The sequence below is a fragment of the Aspergillus flavus genome, chromosome 5 (assembly GCF_009017415.1).
Source record: "Aspergillus flavus chromosome 5, complete sequence".
Classification (NCBI taxonomy): domain Eukaryota; kingdom Fungi; phylum Ascomycota; class Eurotiomycetes; order Eurotiales; family Aspergillaceae; genus Aspergillus; species Aspergillus flavus.
Window position 1 is genome coordinate 2,583,248 of NC_092408.1, and position 18,342 is coordinate 2,601,589.

General features: G+C 47.3%; 5 protein-coding genes across 5 annotated transcripts; 3 read left to right on the forward strand and 2 right to left on the reverse strand.

The window, feature by feature from the left end:
- Positions 1–1,588: 1,588 nt before the first annotated feature.
- F9C07_2164201 (ABC drug exporter AtrF) lies at positions 1,589–7,489 on the reverse strand. Its single transcript, XM_041286437.2, has 2 exons — positions 7,176–7,489; positions 1,589–7,097 (listed from the first exon to the last, which is right to left on the reverse strand). Exon 2 carries the CDS (start codon positions 6,912–6,914, stop codon positions 2,685–2,687), a length of 4,230 nt encoding a protein of 1,409 aa, XP_041147840.1. The 5' UTR covers positions 6,915–7,097; positions 7,176–7,489; the 3' UTR covers positions 1,589–2,684.
- A 545-nt stretch (positions 7,490–8,034) lies between these two features.
- Positions 8,035–10,348, forward strand: F9C07_2070048 (uncharacterized protein; the record flags this gene model as incomplete). The annotated part of the gene is made up of 6 exons (XM_041293048.2): positions 8,035–8,072; positions 8,204–8,589; positions 8,642–8,955; positions 9,037–9,459; positions 9,508–9,737; positions 9,811–10,348. 6 exons carry the CDS (start codon positions 8,035–8,037, stop codon positions 10,346–10,348), a joined length of 1,929 nt encoding a protein of 642 aa, XP_041147841.2.
- Positions 10,349–10,389: 41 nt separating this feature from the next.
- Positions 10,390–12,219, reverse strand: F9C07_2259293 (uncharacterized protein; the record flags this gene model as incomplete). Its single annotated transcript, XM_041293053.2, has 5 exons — positions 10,390–11,273; positions 11,335–11,477; positions 11,554–11,772; positions 11,828–11,932; positions 12,019–12,219. 5 exons carry the CDS (start codon positions 12,217–12,219, stop codon positions 10,811–10,813), a joined length of 1,131 nt encoding a protein of 376 aa, XP_041147842.2. The 3' UTR covers positions 10,390–10,810.
- Positions 12,220–13,403: 1,184 nt separating this feature from the next.
- F9C07_1677825 (amino acid transporter) lies at positions 13,404–15,532 on the forward strand. The gene is made up of 4 exons (XM_071508307.1): positions 13,404–13,739; positions 13,809–13,879; positions 13,943–14,056; positions 14,125–15,532. Exons 1-4 carry the CDS (start codon positions 13,569–13,571, stop codon positions 15,413–15,415), a joined length of 1,647 nt encoding a protein of 548 aa, XP_071364481.1. The 5' UTR covers positions 13,404–13,568; the 3' UTR covers positions 15,416–15,532.
- A 577-nt stretch (positions 15,533–16,109) lies between these two features.
- On the forward strand, positions 16,110–17,808 carry F9C07_8632 (uncharacterized protein; the record flags this gene model as incomplete). Its single annotated transcript, XM_071511804.1, has 2 exons — positions 16,110–16,569; positions 17,585–17,808. The coding sequence occupies 2 exons, from the start codon at positions 16,110–16,112 to the stop codon at positions 17,806–17,808; spliced, it is 684 nt and encodes a 227-aa protein (XP_071364482.1).
- Positions 17,809–18,342: the final 534 nt, after the last annotated feature.

An 18,342-nucleotide genomic window follows, 5' to 3' on the forward strand; every position in this document is an offset into this window, starting at 1 on the left:
CAACACCGAGGCACATTACTACAGCCCGTCCAGCAAATAGATCGAGTGTTTGATCTACAAGAGATGCTAATTGATTTGAGTTGCCCTGAAATCCGCTGATCATGTCAAGTTGTGGTTAGATGTGTCTAACTTGAGGTTGATAGCGGACGGACCACGGCAAGGCGCTGCTTTCCGTCTCCCCCGGCTAGGCAAACGGGATCCATTCTGCTATGTCCATTCCGGGATTGATTTTGCTGGCTTGCGTGCTCAACTTACTTTGGCTATCGACTTAGCTGACCACCTTAACGGACTTTTGTATCCATCATCCTCCGAGCGTTGTGCGATGAATCAGAAGGGGATGACCTCCTCAAAATGGGGGATTACACGCATTCTCGAAGCCTACGGCAGGAGTCCATGCTCTGAAGGGATCCATAATTCAAGGAAAGGAGGTCTGTCACCAGTGTTGACGGACGATTCATCATAATGCTGTTGTTCAGCATTGGACTAATGTGCAATTGGGCATGATCTTCCGGGTGGATATATCCTTGGGGAGCAGATACCGGCATCTTCTTGCCACCCTATGGGGCAGAGGCACAGTGTGTGAAACGCAGACGCAGAAGATAGCCTTGGGAGCGGAGAGCTGGATCGACCAAAGATGATTCTGGGGTAAAACAAGTGCAAGACCAGGGCAGCAGGTCGGTATAAAGACAACGACAAGTCATCCTCTCCGGATACCGTTCTGCCAGCCAGTTGCAACAAGGTTAAGTTAAAGGCCATGTCAGTGGTTTGAAGCGTAACCGTATACAGACAGCAGATAAACTCTAAGGACGGTTCCTTTTTTTTTATTATGTATATATTTTTTTTTTTTTTTTTTTTTTTTGATTTGTGGGTAACTGGGCATGAATATTGTGAGGCAATGGATCTCCGTGACTGCATACGCATAAGACCCATGGATCACCCAAGCAAACTTAAATTGATGGATTATTACGACGTTAAGGAGGTCAATGATTCATGTGAACCGAATAATCTGCTTTAGGATCCGGAGATATGACCATGAATTGGTTAAAATGGTTTCCACCTCGAGCTTTCTATCAAAGTCTATCGACTCACTGGTCGGATAGGATAAGCACAGCTAAAGTCTTGACATCCCCAAAAGGGAAGAAAGAAGGCAATGAATATAAATATCCCCCCACTCGGTATACCACTCGAACACATCCGTCATCTTGGCGGCTAATGCAGATGCCAATCGCTTGTTGAGTTCCAGCCAATTGTGAGTTTACAAGTCAGGAAAAGATTTCTGAACCCCTGAATGACTAGACACAGTGTGCATCTCCAGAATCCCGGCTGCGTGGACAGTTTGGAGCACCTGGCTTGGACAGCCGATCTTCACGGCGGAAACGGTAAGCTTAGCCAAGTGGGTCACCTTACGGCCTGGTTCCGTGATTTATCCCAAGACGGAGTAGATAATGTCCACTGTCTACTAATCATAAATACACAGGTAGGCGCGGTGACCACTTTCCTAAACGGAGTGATTTCAACACAACCTCCAACACTTTCTAGGGTTATCGAACGGGAACCCTGGAATCCCGTTTCTTCTCCAAGTGGATTTTCTCCTTTTATCACGGTTTTTGCGCCAAAAGATAAAAAGGAAAGAAAAAATAAAATAAAATAAAATAAAATAAAATAAAATAAAATAAAAAATAAGGGACGAGCGGGTACATGTTTCAGTTGCAAGAAAAAATTTTCCGCAGGATTCACCTTGGGTAGTCTGTCCCAAATTCCAATATACTATTCGGCAAGCCACTGCTCCACCGTTAACTGCCCGAGCTAAAAATCTCGATAAACATTCCTATTTTTCTTTGGAATTCCCTGTTTTCCTGCGGTTTCCGTGTCCGGCTTGAGTATCGTATCTAGGTCTTGTTATCGTCGTAGCATCCATTACCTTTCACATGGGCTAGGTAGCTAGTTGTGCATATCGACTGCGTAAGCGTTGGAGTTTACTGTTTGGCCATCGGATCCACCGAAAGTTTGGGCATAGCCATAAGCATTATCCATGCCCAAGCCGAATGTCGGCGTATCTGTGGCGATGCCAAGTTCAACAGAGATCCGAGTTGATTCGGGTGCACCATCAACTCCGTTCCGGTCAGCGATACATCATATGAATAATGAATACTTCTCACAATGGCATGATGGCTCATGGCAGGGGTGTAGTATCATATGCATGAAGGATTTAGCCCTTCCTATAAAGGCGACGGTGTGATGCATCCTACTGGCTCTCTTCCTACGATGCCTGGAGAGTATTTGCCACTAATTGTCCTTGGCTCCACTGTCTCACCAGTAGTTCACCTGGAGGTCGACCCTCACTATCAAGATGGGGTTCCCCCCTGCGTCGTGCCAAGACTGCTGAAGCGTCGGAGATTCACATCTTGGCCCGAAGGTGACACCGTTGTAGGGTATGAAAATAGTTCGGATTCTCTTTGAACGTTTTGTATGGAGTAAGAGCACTACGGAGTACTATTGCTTTAGAACTATGTCTTTCGAAATTCGAATAACGCGCAAGTCCTGAAAATAGTCAGTCAAGCTAAGAAATTGCCAATATGCGCCAAGGCTACCACGTTGTCCGTCCATTCAGCTTCTCCACCATACTAGCTATGTCCTCGAACAGACATTCGCAGTCATTGATGTTTTCCAGGGAACTGTGGTAATCATGACTCAGCCTTCTTGGAGGCTTTTGTTCTCAGCTTCATGAACAGATACACCAACCCGTATGAACTGAAAATGAAGATCACAAAAATGCCCACGTCTCTCCAGCCAAAGTAGTAGTCATTCAAGTTTATGGCCTTCAAATAACCGCCTCCGCTCGTATAGGGACAGACACGGCATTCGGAGCGTGCTTCGGGATTGACCAGGTTTGCGTCAGACTCTTCTAGATACGAAGACAGGTAATCCAGACATGTCATGTTGGAAGGGGGCTTAAATATGGCGAACTCCGAGTCAGCACACTTCACGTCGACATCGAATATGTTGAAAACCAACAGACTCCCAACTAGATAAGTGAGAGGGTTCATGTAATACATCCAGTATCTCCAGAATGGAATAATCTGGTCGTATGGGACCAATATGCCACAGAAAGAGACCATGATTCCGACAAGGAGCGGGTTGACCAACGCAGCAAAAACAGCATTTGGCGAGTACGCTGCAACAAATTGACCGATTCCTGTATATGAGAATTCGTACAGGACAACGACGAATAAAGCAGCCCCAGCCTTTTCCGAGGCTGCTGGGAAACCGACGGTATAATACCAACAGAGGAAGTACAGCACGCCGCAGACACATAGATATGGGAACTCGGACACAATAAGGGCCGTGACGAATGCTTTCCAGGAGTACATCCTTGATTTCTTTTCCCGCGCATCATATATATCCCGTCTTTCAATGAAGAGTGGCTGGAGCTGATTCACCACACCCGGGGCAACAAACATGAACACGAAAATAGTGAACATACGAAGCTGCATGTCATTTACAGTATTCCCAATCATCCAGTATGAAAACCCATTGAATAAGGCTAAGCCAATATGCAGATATATTTTGTTGTTCACATAGTTCGTATTCCGAAAGAGTGCGATATTCATGCGGCGCAGGACAATTTTTGTCTGGTACCAGAGTGGTGTCGCATACTCGTTGTCATCAGAACTTGGGTTATCCACTGATTCTCTCGAAGCGGTGTCTCGGATAAGCCTGTCGAGCTCAACCAGTGATTGCTGATACTCTGGCGACTCTAGCCATACACGGCGCCAGTCGATAGTCGAAGCTCGACCTGAAACCACATCGATCATATGGTCAGCCGGGTTCATGTGATTAGGGCAGGGCGACCCATAGCGCTCGAAGTATTCTTTGAGCGTGCTGGCATTTTCTCCGATCTCCCCAAAGTAGACAGTTTTGCCACCTGGGGCCAACAACAAGAGGGTGTCAAATTGGTAGAATAACTGGGCTGACGGCTGATGGATGGTAACTAAGATGGCTTGGCCCTGGTTTGCAAGCTTCCTCAGAAATCGCATAGTGTTAAAGGCAGACTGCCCATCAAGGCCCGACGTTGGCTCATCTAGAAATATTAGAATACTAGGCTTGGCGACTAATTCGACGCCTATAGTAACACGCTTCCGTTGCTCAATGTTCAAACCGCCTGCGTTAGGCTTTCCTATGAGAGTATCCGCAATGTCTCCAAGTTCGAGAAGGTCAATAATGACATCGACGTATCCGAGCTTTTCCTTTTCAGAGGTGTTGTGGGGTTGTCTTAAAAGAGCAGAGAATTCTAATGCCTCTCTAACGGTTGCATAGGGTTCATGAACATCAAGTTGCTCACAATACCCAGCCGAGCGCTGGAACGAAACTGATAGAGGTCGGCCGTCCACCATGATTGACCCTTCAATTTTACCGTCTGTTTTCCTCTGGGCAAGGACATCCAATAACGTTGTCTTCCCTGCTCCAGAAGCACCCATTAGAGCACCTAACATACCAGGCTTTACCCAACCATGAACGTTGTCCAATAGCACACGGGGGCCAGACGGAGTCTTTACAGTATATGTTAGGTTCTTCCAGGTGAAGATGGAGGTATTTTTAGCCAAGTGCGCCTCAGCACCGGGTGTCGGTAAGGGTGTCGAACCATCCATTTTCTCTTGACTATGGTGACCATGGCAGTACTTTTCTGGCGTTTGGGACTCCTCATCATCAAGACCCAGCTGCAGATGATGAGCTAGCCTTTCCCTAGGAATGAGCAGCTGTGCTCCGGACTCAGAAGGACTTTTCCACATCATGGTTGCACCGATCGTGACCACTACATAGAAGACCCACCAAGCCCAGAGAATACCAAAGTTCCTCCATAAGTGCGTATAACTGTATGATAGAGCACCCAGATATTGTTCTCCAGTTAACGAGGCGAATCCCGGGGTTGCACCTCTCACCCCAGCACAGGATCGATATGACATACTCACACTCGCGTAGCTTTCGCCATGAGGGATCAGGTTGCCACCGGTGCAGTCGATCTCTCGATCACGGAACTCGTTACTCATCAAGCCATCGAAAGCGTACGCAACAGGGTTAAGCCAATATAACCATCCAAACCACGGCCGCATTTGGGTGTATTGAATCTGAAAGCCTGCGTACATGGCCATAATTGTCACCACATAACCTGACACTTTGGAGGCACCATCAAATGTTCGGAAAACCGCACCGACGGCACGGAATAAAGCAGTAGAGCACATCGCACATGCGAAGAGGACCACAAAATACGTGAAGAACGCACTGGCGGACATTTTTAGGCCAACCATAAAATACAGGATTACAGACCAGAGGGTGATCTGGAAAATTGTGATTGGAATATCCGCAGCTATCTGTCCAATGCAGAACGCAGCCGGTTTGCAATATGCAAAGGCGTCGTGTTTCACTACTATGGGTCTGCCAGAGAAGGAATCGACAACCTCTGACATGGCGCTCATACTGTTGTAAAGGATGGACCAAAACAGGGCGCCGGCTTTGAGAAACAGCCCAGAAGTGTCGGGCTTCACCTGGTAATACATCGAACCGGCTACCAAAGCCTGTATCAAAGTCGAGCCTTGCTTCATGGCAAAGGTTTTCTTATCGCCGAGTAGCACCTGATATTGCCGAATGATGCAAGCACGTACTTGCGTCGCAAAGTTGACAGTGTTTGCGCTTCTTGGACGACATTTCTCGAGAGTGACAGATTCTTTAAAATCTTTCGTGCGTTGCTGCGACAGTTCGCTGGTAGGGTAATCGTATTCAGAGGTCATTTGGGCTTTTGCACTAGATTTGCAGTAGGATGTGGCAATGGCTTCAGCATTCCGGGGATATGTGGATTCATACCCAGAACGAATTCGCCGTTCCAAAGGAACTGTAACACTGGTAAGATAATCTCCAATATTGGCACCCTCGCTGCATTCAAATCCGAGACTCTCCATGAATTGTTCTGCTTCGTTAGCAGGCCCGTAATAGATCTGCTTCCCCTCATCCAGAACAAGCACTTTGTCAAAAAGGCGAAAAATATCATTTCCAGCCTGGTATAGTGTTGCGATGATCGAGCTGCCATGTACATCCGCCATCGTACGCATCATCTTTGCCCAGTCCAATGCACTTGCCGCATCCAGGCCTCTAGTACTATTGTCCCAACAGTAGACAGACGCACCAGATGCTAGACATTCCAGGATTGAGACACGTTTTCGTTCCCCGCCGGAAACGCCACGGACATACTCATTGCCCACTTTTGTTTCTGCAGTATGAGGTATACGGAGACTCTCTAAAAGGAATTCCTTCATCTCTGCACGGTACGCCTCTGCATTGACAACATTGCTGGGGAGATGAGCGGGTACCTTTAGACGTGTAGCAAAATCTAGAGTTTGTCCCACGGTCAACGTGGGGAAGAAGATCTCTTCCTCTGTATTCATAATGATCTGGCCTGCATAGTTCTCTGCAGCCTCCTCATGATGCATGCTACCATACCACACGTCGCCCTCTATTTCTTCATAGCCCGTCCTTCGATTAGCAAGCATCTTCAAGAGTGTTGTACATCCGGATCCAGGGCGGCCGAGAACCAGCAACATCTCTCCCGGTTTAACGCATCCATGACTCTGATGAAGTATGGTTTTCAATGGCATGCTTTGTCGGTGTTGCTGTAGACGACGAAGGATGTTTAACTGCGAAAAGACATTCTCATTGATCGTGGCTTCGGCGCTTTTCGCTTTCACAGTCAAGTCGGTCCAGGTGACTCCAAGTCGTCGGGGTTTGTACCCGGATTTTAAACTTCGGTGCAAAATATCTTCGAATTTAGAAGCCAAAGGACTAGTCTCGGCCTCGGCCATAGAATTCTTGTGTTCGTCCGAAGGCCAGTTTGTAGTTGAGGATGTAGCGGTCGAACTTTCCATGGCTAGTGGCGGCTTTAAGATACTCGAGGACGCTCAACAGAGGCCGTACATTACTTAAAGAGTGTGATTGGAAGATACAAGAATAAAATACTCGACGAACGTGAAAAGAACGAGAGAAAAGAACAAAGCACCGTAGTAGCCTGTTTAAATATTCCATTCTGGTATTGGCGCTTGGCCCACATCCTTACAAATAATCAGTAAATACTTGTCACCAAATCCCGACAAATGGGTCTAATAGGTAAAAGAAACGCTATACCGCACCAAAATACCTAACGAACAACCTGGGATACGACATATTGGTTGCTCGGATTGTGAGTCGGACGCTCGGACAGTGGCATTCGGATCCACACGCAGCCAAGCAATTTGGCGAGTAATTAGTGAAATGGTATTGATAGACTGGGACAAAATCTGCATGGTTATATATGTAGCTCGCCCTTTCAAGCGCAGTTCCCCTAGTATATGAACCGTTTTTTTTCGTCTTATTTTCCCTGATACATGTATGATAGAAGAGTGAGGATATGTTAAGGATGTTGAGTTGAGTTGATAGAGAAATGTAGATGGCTAAACTAATATAGGAAGGCGGTCCTTGATGGAACAACTGGAACTTACCCTCGGGACAGGCCCTTTTTAAGACTAGTACTGCATGGGGAATGTTCCGAATCTCCGACCACTTTTCTCGAGAATTAATTTCCGAAATGCCGACAACATTGGAGACAGTAAACGTGAATCCTTCAAGGCTCCCCATGAGATTATTTTCCTTCAGGTAAAGCCATAGAAGTTAGCTGACGCCTGATGGCCGAAGCGTCCGGTATCTCGCCCTTGGCAGCACTCCGCAGACTCCCAGCTGTAAGCTTCGCTATATATCTCTGCCAGTTTTGCACCCACACCATTGGTGATATGCCATTCCGAGGTGCTACGAAGGGATTGACGCACTAACGGATATATTTGTCCTTTTTATAATGCTCTAGTGTGACCTATGCCACACAAGGAAGGTAACTAGCGTCTTCAGCAACTACTGGTAGTCAATTGCAGTAGCTGTGGTCATCACTGTCACTGAGTATATATATACTGTGTCTGACGCCAGTCTCCGGAGACAGGTTAAGTGCGATCGGCAGCCACAATGCCTCGGCTGTTCGAGTGCGAAAGTGCCATGTATTCGTGCGAGACCTAAGCAGACTCGCCGCAACAGAGTCTCACGGTACGCGTGGCAATGCACTAATTACGGAAACTTTCTGATGCATTGTGCTATACAGTTTTCGAGGACCTGGGGATTCTAACCAAAGACACAGAAATAGGGGCGTCAACGAGCTATCTCCTAGGAGCCCACCTAATCCGGGGGTCAGCCTAGGTGGACATGATACTTCTCGAGGGCCATCTTCAAGCACCTTAGAAGGAGCCAGACAAGTGAGACACAAAACGACTCTACCCATTGAAGCCATCCGCTCTCCCGCGTATGTGTATCAAGCAAACGAAGTCAATATAATCCGGCGTGAACTAGACTCGAATTCATCCCTTTCTACAAGCCGTAGGCATGTGTTAGAGTCTGCCCTATCTTTGATTGGTGACTTCAGCAATCCCTCACATCCAGCGGAAAGCTCAAGCTATGATCAAGAGCTAGACAATGGTGCACCTGATAATGTTGTACTTCCAGAGTTGTTCTTCATGATGATGAATCGTATGTACTTTGCTTCAGTCCCTTTTTAGCCATGAAACTTAAGTTGATCCAGCTTGCCCCGATTATTCTACACCATGGAAGCTTCATTGGCCCGATCACATATCTTCTGAGAGGTTTGAGACCATGTGTCTAGCGGTTGTGAATGGTCAGGCGACCGGTCAGATAGCGTCTCAGTATAAGGTCTGTATATTTGCAAGAGCGGTAACCTACATCAATAGATGGCTGCGTATATGTACGTCCAGAGAACTAGCACAAGCCCTAGAAGCTTCGAAGAAAAAGTACATAACGGCTGCCCTCCGGTCAATTCAGGAGCTTGATATTCTGCACAAACCAAGCCTATTAATGCTCCAGTCTTTGCTTTCGGCAGTGAGTATGACTCAAGCTATAAACTCCTGCGCATCAATATATCTATGACTACATTGCTGACAACATAATACTGGGTTCTAGGTCAACCTGATGCAAACTTTGGGTGATACTACTCAAGCCTGGACTTTGACGGCTTTCGCGTCGAGACTCGTGGTGGCTTTGGGTTATCATAGCGTGGACGCAAGGATGCTTGAAGAGTGTGACAGGAATCATGAAATACGTCGTTGTATACGATGGTGCTACTACTATGATAAGGTTCTGAGTATGCTTCTGGTGCGACCACCATCCCTGCCGGCGCTGAGTGTTGAGCCAGCCTCCTTGCTTCTGCCAAGACAAGCAGACCCATTAGATATGAAAGGCAATATCTTGATCAAGCTGGCGCATGTGCTGGATGGTGCCCTTTCTGTCCTAACGCCTGGTGATGGTATTCCTGATAACCAGGCGCTGGGAGCTATCACGCGCTTAGAAGTCGAATTGCAAGACATATGGGAGGAGTTGTGCGAGGTATGCATCCCTCTTCTTCTTCCCATCAGCCATCCTAATACCGTCTAGGCAAAAGCAAAATCGAGTGACACAATTGAACTGCGCTTGGAATGGGATGCGGTAGACTTCACCTATCATTCTATCATAACAACAGTCTTGCGACTCAATTCGGTTTCCTTACATGACCATCGTGTGCGCGAACGCTGTTTATCTCATGCCCGCAGAGCACTGCGGTCAATGAATGTACTTCAATATCATATCTTGAGGGGTGAACAGATTTACCACGATTTTGTCTTCTGGTATGGATGCGCGCGCCCTTTACTCGTCAACAAAGACTATGGGAGATCGGCGGCTAACTTATCCAATGTATAGGACTGTTCTTCTCTACCCACTTACGCCTTTTTTTATTATTTTCTGCAATGTAATTGCAACATCCAATCGCGAGGACTATAATCTTCTAACCCAAATAACAGCGGCCTTATCCCGCATCAAGGAGTGTAATCCTTCCATATTCCGATTACATGGGTTATTTTCACAGTTCACAGCTTTGTGTGATCAGCTTTATGAAACCATCGCTCAGGATGCCTCACAGCAGTATCAACAGACCACGGGAACAATCGGAAGCCAGCCCACTGCAGTTACTGACTCCAATGCTGTTAACGTAGCGGTGTATCCTCAACCCCATGAATCGCTTACCGCAAGGGCACACAGCAGTGATAGCACTCAATTAGGAACCTCAGAGAAGCCTGTGCTGTATTCGCATGCACTGGATCCTGGATCTAGTGCAGAAGGGCTGTCTCAGCAAACTTCGTCAATGTGGGATGACGGACTTATGTGGGAGCTATTCAATATCCAGCCAACTGTTGAATGGTTCGATGCAGGGTATAAAGATAGTGCAACTGGGCTATAATATGTTATTGCAATGAATATGCGCAAATATCATCACCTGTATTAAACCAGGACAGGATGAATGTCAAGACGCATAGATGTTATTAGTGGTTTACACGAATACTAGAGTTGCCAGATGTACATACATACCCTGTCTGGAGCGAACCGTAGTCCACGCTTATATCCGGTCGCATTGCCAAAAGAAGTTCCATCACATTATAGAAACATTGCATTATCGTGTCACTCATATTAGGCTTATAGGGCATAGAAGCGGATATAGGGAATACACATATGGCATACAGAGAGATATACACTGGTAGCTTCATGATTTTATACGTAGCCAATGGTTCTAGACTTCTAGTACCCATTCCTCCGGTCATCAACGACCTGGGAGGAGCCCTAAAGGAGGTGCATGCAGGTTAACACATTCATCCCATGGTTGATGTCCCGAAAAGTTGCTTTTACCGATACATCTAGGCGGTGTCTACATAATGCTTCCACTATGGCCATGTGGGCCTCTTTCCCCCAACGCGACATCCTCACGGGCCTCATGGGTTACTGAGATATGTACGCTCTTGATGATAGTATTACCACTACCCCGCGCTCCTGAGGCCAAAGGTATGCCGGGCCCATCATCGCAGCCAGTGGATGACGTGCTGGGCTCCTTCGTTTGCCGAGACAATATCCACGACCTCATCTTCGACTGTCGACTGTTATCGTTATCGCCAATGCCTAGTGATTTGGAAGCATCTTCGGTATATGCGAGGCCCTGCTCATCTTCATAGACTGCCACGAACATCTTTAGAGATGAAACGGTAAGCACGAGAACGCCAACACCGAGATGGATTTGAGCAACTATTGTTGCATACGTGCCGGTCAAAGTCGGATTAGGGGACTGGATCTGCTTTTGGATAAAGTGTACATGGACGGCGGAGAGAGGAATGAGGCTAAAGAAGTTCACAATCTGGGTCAGCTGTGAGTATTGGTAGGAATAGAGGTTAAACATACATAATGCGACAGCTGAGAATAGTGAGGACGACGAATTTCTTTAATGGAGAAATTTGAACTTTATAGATAATCCCCACGGGATAGGCTAGTATGAATGCTTCGAGGACGACATCTAGGGCGCAGATAACCTTCCAACGCAGCAGCTATAAGTCACAAGTCAGGTTGACGTTAATCAGAGTCGGTACTACAGCAATGCGAAGTAGAACTGTAATTACTCACGAGGCCAACGCAGTGATTATCAATATCTTTCCACGGGCTCTTACTGCAACGGGCGCCCAGAATGGCTATCGCGAGCACAGTCCATACTGAACAAGCAGCGAGAATGACATTGTTCGTCCGCATAAAGCGACGGATGGAGAGGTTCCGATAAAAGACCATCGAGCAAATTTTCGACAGGCCGATGACAAGAACATAGAACAGGTCAGCTACGTAAACCGTCTGGCTTTGGTGAGCATCAATACATAGTTTGATACTTCTTTTCAAATAGGCACACCTTTAACAGCGGTATGAAATCTTCATCCGAAACCATCTCTTGTGCTTTGCCCCATCCATAATGAACAGAGGCTAGAGTAACTGAAACTTGCACGCATGCACATATCTGTTAGGAAATGTGTAAGCGACCTAGCCAATCTGGTGTAGGGCAAACAGAGGTCGGGAGAAAGGGTGCCTTTCCACGACGCATACCACGACTGTGAGAAGCACATAATCATCATTCAACATGGATGATCTTTTTGAGGCAGCAAATGCGCGGATCGAAAGAGAGGCCAGGGTTAAAAACAAAACTAGCGGGGTGATCACCACGAGTAAACCGCTGTGATCATAGTCATTGTCCGCTGCCAGAGGAGGTGCAATCTCGGATTTGAGTGGACTAGATCGAGCTGGCATTGTACTTGACAGAGTTGAACAGGAATTATATAACGAGGTTAAGTTTGGCGTGGTATCCTGATATGTTCAGGTTGAGGTTGGCCCTCCTAGGGTCCACCTAGAAGACAAGAATGGTACGGAATCATGGGACTTTATCCGCTGACACGTTCAGAGTCCGTCTCTTTTTTTCTATCTTACGGCATAGTCTGACATACAAGGGCTCTAAGCTTCCACCGCATATTATCCCATCACATCGACAGCGCACAGACGGTGGCTCATAGTCTATCTGTGCACTCGTGTGTGCCCTGCACACGAATCACCAACTTTTTACGCGATTGGTAGAAGGATGCAATCGCGTGTAGTAGGCCATTTTAGTCCTGACTGACGAAGCTGCAAAAGGATTCATCCCGCAGCCGATCACCTTAATCTCGAGCTACTATCGATATGGGTAGCAAACAAATTGATCATGACTGGACACCTACGTAGGACAACAACCTTGGGCTAGGGTTAAACACGGTTAGTCGCTGATAATAAGTACGAGGCTGTGCATTGTCTTATTGGCCTTTTTTTTATTTTTCTTCAATTGGAAGCGTCAATATGCCCCGTGTTGTCTTGGCGAGGGCATGTAAGAAACGGCGGAGAAGCACGGTCCGAACGGAAAATATGATAGAGGTATAGATTGTCGGGATTGTTCATCTCAAGTTTTAGATATCTATCTCGATCTATTGGTGGACAAAAGCCGGAGAACTCCTTTCTACCCAGTGGAACTTGGGTGGTGGCTCCATCACTGACTCGGGAGAGAAAATTAGGGTTTGGTCCGGTCAGCCACGAATTGGCTTATTATATTTACCATGACTCCCTATCCTTGAATTTCACTCGCGACCGGAAGATAAGAGAAGTGCATGCAATCATAGCCTGGTCAGCTAGATCCCTCGTATTGTGGTTCAGTATGTCGCACATAGTAGGCAAGCATGCAGATCGAGTGACCGTGATGACCCGTATTCTGTCCTTCTGTGTCGAGGTATCTCTATTGCAATGAATAAAAGTTCTTCATCGGACTTGGGCAAGTCAGGAGCAGAAGCGGGAAGAATGGGCAACTCAATGTGGACTCTTTGTTCCAGCATAGTCAGTAGTATTTAACAACAGGATTGATACTACTCTTCACCGAAGCATTCCTCCGTAAGGTTGGACAATCCGTGAGGTGTGACAGCAAACATACAAACCAAACATTTGAACTCCCCGTCCGTTTCTTTCTCGTTCCCCCTTACCATTTCTGTCCCGACAGAGAGCATGCTACGGTATCTCACCCTTCAGTATCTCCTTCTTTCTGCTTGACTTAGTTTCTGATTTGGTCACTATTGTCCTTCACGATGACAACTACCACCGAATATGCCCCTCCCACACGAAAGCCAGGGAACTATATTTCGGCTACTGCATCTCAGAACATTGACATGGAGGACAATTATAAGAATGGCGAAGAAATGGGTACCCGGTATGACCAGAGCGACATGACGCGCATGGGAAAAATCCAGGAACTCAAGGTATGCTGCTAGCACCCATTGCATAGTCAGGGATGATGAGCTAAACATTGACTATGAATGTTACGGCAGAGAAATCTTCGCCCCTTAGCCGCTCTAAGCTTTGCATCGGTACTCCAGGCGACCTGGGAATTTCTCCTGATGTGCGGGATTCATTTGGGTCTCCCAATGATGAAAGCTAGCTGACGCTACCGAAAACCGATTAGAGGAAACACCGAAGCGCTCGTGAACGGCGGCCGGGCCGGTTTATTCTGGACGTACATGTGGACCTTTGCTGGATTCGGGCTGATTATACTGACAATGTCCGAAATGGCATCAATGCAAGTGAAACTACGATCTCATTTAATATCTCGATCGCATTTGGACTAACAAGATGTGGAAAATGCAGGTCCCCTACCTCTGGTGGTCAGTATCACTGGGTTTCCGAGCTTGCATCTCCCAACTATCAACGTGTTTTGAGCTACATCACAGGCTGGATGTCGGTACTGGCATGGCAGGCAGGCGCAGCGTCGGGCTCATTCCTGACCGGCACCATTATACAAGGGTTAATCAGTGTGAAAGACCCAAGTTATGAGCCTGAGAATTGGCAGGGCACGCTGTTCGTTTTTGCAATGATCCTGGTTATTTACTTTTTCAACGTCTACGCGGCTAGTTGGATGCCCCGTATTCAAAACTTGCTGTTGGCATTGCACATACTTTGCTTTGTGGTAGTCATAACTGTCCTGTGGGCAATGGCCCCACGGCAACCTGCGAGCGCCGTATTACTGGAATTCAGCAATACCGGTGGGTGGTCCAGCATTGGATTAGCCCTAATGGTTGGCCAGATCTCTGCCATTTATGCCGGACTCAGCTCCGATGCCACGGCCCATATGTCCGAGGAAGTTCGCGACGCCGGTAGATATGTGCCGATCGCTATCGTCTGGGGTTTCTTCACCAATGGTGCCATGGCTATTGTCCTGGTAATTATCTATCTGTTCGCCATTCCATCCCTGGAAGATGCCCTAGATGACCCAACCGGCTTCCCTTTTATCTATGTTTTCAAGAATGCAGTTGGGACTGCAGGAGTGAATGGTCTGACGTCCATCATCCTCATCCCGGTCATTTTCAGCAACATCCTCTTCAATGCGTCAACAGCGCGCCAAACCTATGCGTTCGCTCGTGATAAAGGCTTGCCGTTTGCCAAGTGGATCTGCAAAGTCAATCCGAAGCGGAAGCTCCCCGTGAACGCCATTGGGCTATCCTGTGTCATCAGTGGTCTCTTAGCCTTGATTAATATCGGCTCCGACACGGCGTTCCACGCGATTATTTCCCTAAACGTTGCAGCACTCATGTGGACATATGTGGTGTCAATTGGCTGTCTACTGTATCGCAGGCTGTCCTGCCCAGAAACACTGCCTCCACAACGGTGGAGCATGGGGAAATATGGAATCTGGGTGAACGCAGCAGCCCTGGTGTATGTAGCTTTTGCTTTCTTCTTCTCGTTTTGGCCCACCAGTACTCCGGTCACTCTCACCACTTTCAACTGGAGCGTGGTCATCTTTTCGGCCGTTTTCATCATCAGTGTGGCGATGTACATCTTCAAGGGGCAAAAGGAATATGCCGGACCGGTGATATCTGTGAGACGCGACGCAATGCCGCAGGCCCGGGTCCACCGACATAGCATTCGCCGAGAGACTTAGCATCGTGAGAAAAGGCAGCCTACGTCTATTGTTCTCTTCTTTCATTGCACCTTCTAGTCCTTTGGCCAGCGGCCTTCTTCGGAGGCGTTCTCCATGTTGCCGGCCAAATATGAGAAAATAACGCCTCGATTAATTATGTATCGCAAATCAAGACCCAAAAGATTGTAGTCCAGATAATGACCCGCCAGTGTTCCTGAGTGGGACACATGGGCTACGTAATTATCCTCCTTACTAATGACATATATCCTTGTTGCAATAATATGTCACCTCGTCACCGTGAGTCATTGGTCGAGCTATTGCCCGGCGCAGCGAACAAAACCCTCGCAGCGGTCTCATCGGATCTCCCGGGACCTTGCTGAGTACTCGGTACTTTGGCGAGCTACATCTTGCTTAACTAGACGACCTTTCCTTTCTATTCCATTTTTGTGTGTGTGAATCGGATGCAGGCTTACTCCAGTTTAATGATTATCCCATGATATCTCAAGACAAGTTCAAATGGTCACATCACCTCATACCTTGGACAGCCATGATTAAGCTACAGCTCAACATGAGGTAACTACTAACCATAGTGACATAAAAGACCCAAGTCTTCTACAGAAACTTTGTCATCATAGAGAGATAGAGGAAGCATTTAACAAGCCCGATCGCCCTCTTTCATGAAGCTCTCTCATCGTATATAATAATCATACCAGCCATGATGTCCTTGATAATCGTGGCTATGCTTCTGTGTGCGGGACTCAGTTCCCCCCTAGTCATTCGCCAATCCTGCCATGTTCAGGACGCAGCTCACACCTTCTACGGATTCCCCGACAACGATCCCCCCGGCTGTGTGATCGCATACGATTGCGGCCGAGGTCTGACAGCCGGGGGAGCTGGAACCTTCAACGACCCGTTAACCTTCGCCTCAGCCCCAGGCGAGTTTCAGATCTGTGAAATCATCTATGACCCCTATCTGCGCAAGTACCTTCGCATGGAGGATTCCTGTGACTCTTGCAATCGGGACTGGGCCAATAAGGTCTGGCATATCGATATCTGGACAGGATCCAGTACCGTCAATGGAGGAAATGATCAGGTCAATTGTGAAAACCGATTGACCCCGGCACCGCAGCATAAACCTATCATTCGAGGACCGGGGCCTAATCTACCCGTGGACGGTAGGCGCTTCTTTCTTTGTCACGATAGATTTTTTGTCGCGGTGTATATGTTGACTGACTATAGCGACACCCCTCTATGTTACGTCCGTTTGCAACGCTGGAAGCGTACTTTCCAGTTATGATGCTCAGAGCTTCTGCTAAATATCATCGTATGGGTAAACGCCCCAATGATGTGGAAGGTTTATAAATAGCTGTCTTTATTCGCTCGAGAATCTCATGGTTTGTTGCCCTTATGGGTGTTGTTAATGCGTTCCTGCCAATGCTACGCTATTATGTCTGAGTAAATCCCATAGGAATGGAAAATTCGAAACTAGCATGACTTCATTGTGTAGTAGACTTGTATTCAGTCTTCTGTCATCCAGATTAGATGGACTGCACTGCATCATACTTGTCACGCCATGATCAGTATGTCGGCAAGTGCCTGTTTGCCATGTGGAATATGACGCTGCTGGCCATTGGCCTTTTCTTCTTGCGACGCACCGGCTCCATAAGAAATTATCCACAGTTCTACTCTTTGTTCGAATTTCCGATCCGGTATAGCTGCAGCGCCATGTTTTTAGAGGGTTTCTTTGATTGAATGAATGTTTCGCCTTCCCGCTGGGGCACCGGGCAACAAAACCCTATCTCACGATCCTCAATAAGCATGCCCCGCAATTGAATGCTCAATCGACATTCACCACAAATGACAGTATAGGACTGTAATGTTCAGCTTCTTATTCACGCTATTGATACCCAGTAGAGGAAGATGATGGTTGATTGGGATATACCAACTTGGGCCCTATATAAATCCTGCCCCTCTTGTCCCACCGAGCATTCCTGTAGGAACTAACTTCCGCTTTTGAGACACAGAAAGTAATACGACATCGTTTCACCAGAGAAGTAAGAAAATGCAGATCCACCAGCTAGTCCTGTTTTCCTTCGTTGGACTTGCAGCTTCTGCGCCTGTTGCGGAAGATAAGCGCAGTGGCATTCTAGATGGTATTTGATATTCTCCCTCACATTGCCTTGCGTCTAGCATCGATTCTAATCACCGCGAACGCAGGCTACGAGACAGCCGGTGATATGGACTTTCCCAACGCCCCCAAGAATGAGCCCACCCAAGAGCCAGACAGGTTGTTCAATGGAATCTATATACCTCACACCATCGAATGGAAAATCCCCCCTCATAGACGCTCGGAAGCTGAAACGGACTTGTCATCCGGTGGCGCCACGGAGACCGAGGACGATATCGAGGACTAGTGAGGAGGCTTGGTGTGTGTTACTAGGACAGCGCCGGGGAGTCCTCTCGGCAAGATATAACGCATCTCTGAGAGGGGACTGATACACAATGTCGATCAGGAAGTAATGTGGCTTGCGCGAGCATTGTTGCAACTATGAAAGAGCTATACCGTATTCGGAAGAATGGTGACAATCCTTTCATTGACGGCTTCTCGTCCTCGAAACTGTGCCCCTGTCATGATGCTCAGATGGAAATAAGCTCATAGTTGATGGGGATGCCAATCCGATGTCTTTGTTCCTCTCAATTTGCTCCCTTGATGTTCGTAATGCATAGATAATACCAAGAGCTGTCTGGGTATTTTCGAAAGGATATTCAGTGAAACCTTTGCCAATTTACCTCAAGGGTCAAATATCCATGCATAGTAAGGAGAATGTCTCGCAGATTCGTACAACATAGCTCACGAGTAATCTGTCAATCCTCGACTTGAGGAAGCTTCTCATAAACTTCAGGGTCAAGCCACTAGAGAAATGGTCGTACTTACCCCCTGAGACGAG

Bases quoted from the DNA above. Each gene is read 5' to 3' on its own strand.
- F9C07_1677825 (XM_071508307.1), top strand. From the start codon at position 13,569: ATGACAACTACCACCGAATATGCCCCTCCCACACGAAAGCCAGGGAAC. The intron at 13,880-13,942 runs GTGCGGGATTCA...AAAACCGATTAG, and splicing joins ACCTGGGAATTTCTCCTGAT to AGGAAACACCGAAGCGCTCG. The intron at 14,057-14,124 runs GCAAGTGAAACT...TGGAAAATGCAG, and splicing joins ATGTCCGAAATGGCATCAAT to GTCCCCTACCTCTGGTGGTC.
- F9C07_2164201 (XM_041286437.2), bottom strand. From the start codon at position 6,914: ATGGAAAGTTCGACCGCTACATCCTCAACTACAAACTGGCCTTCGGAC.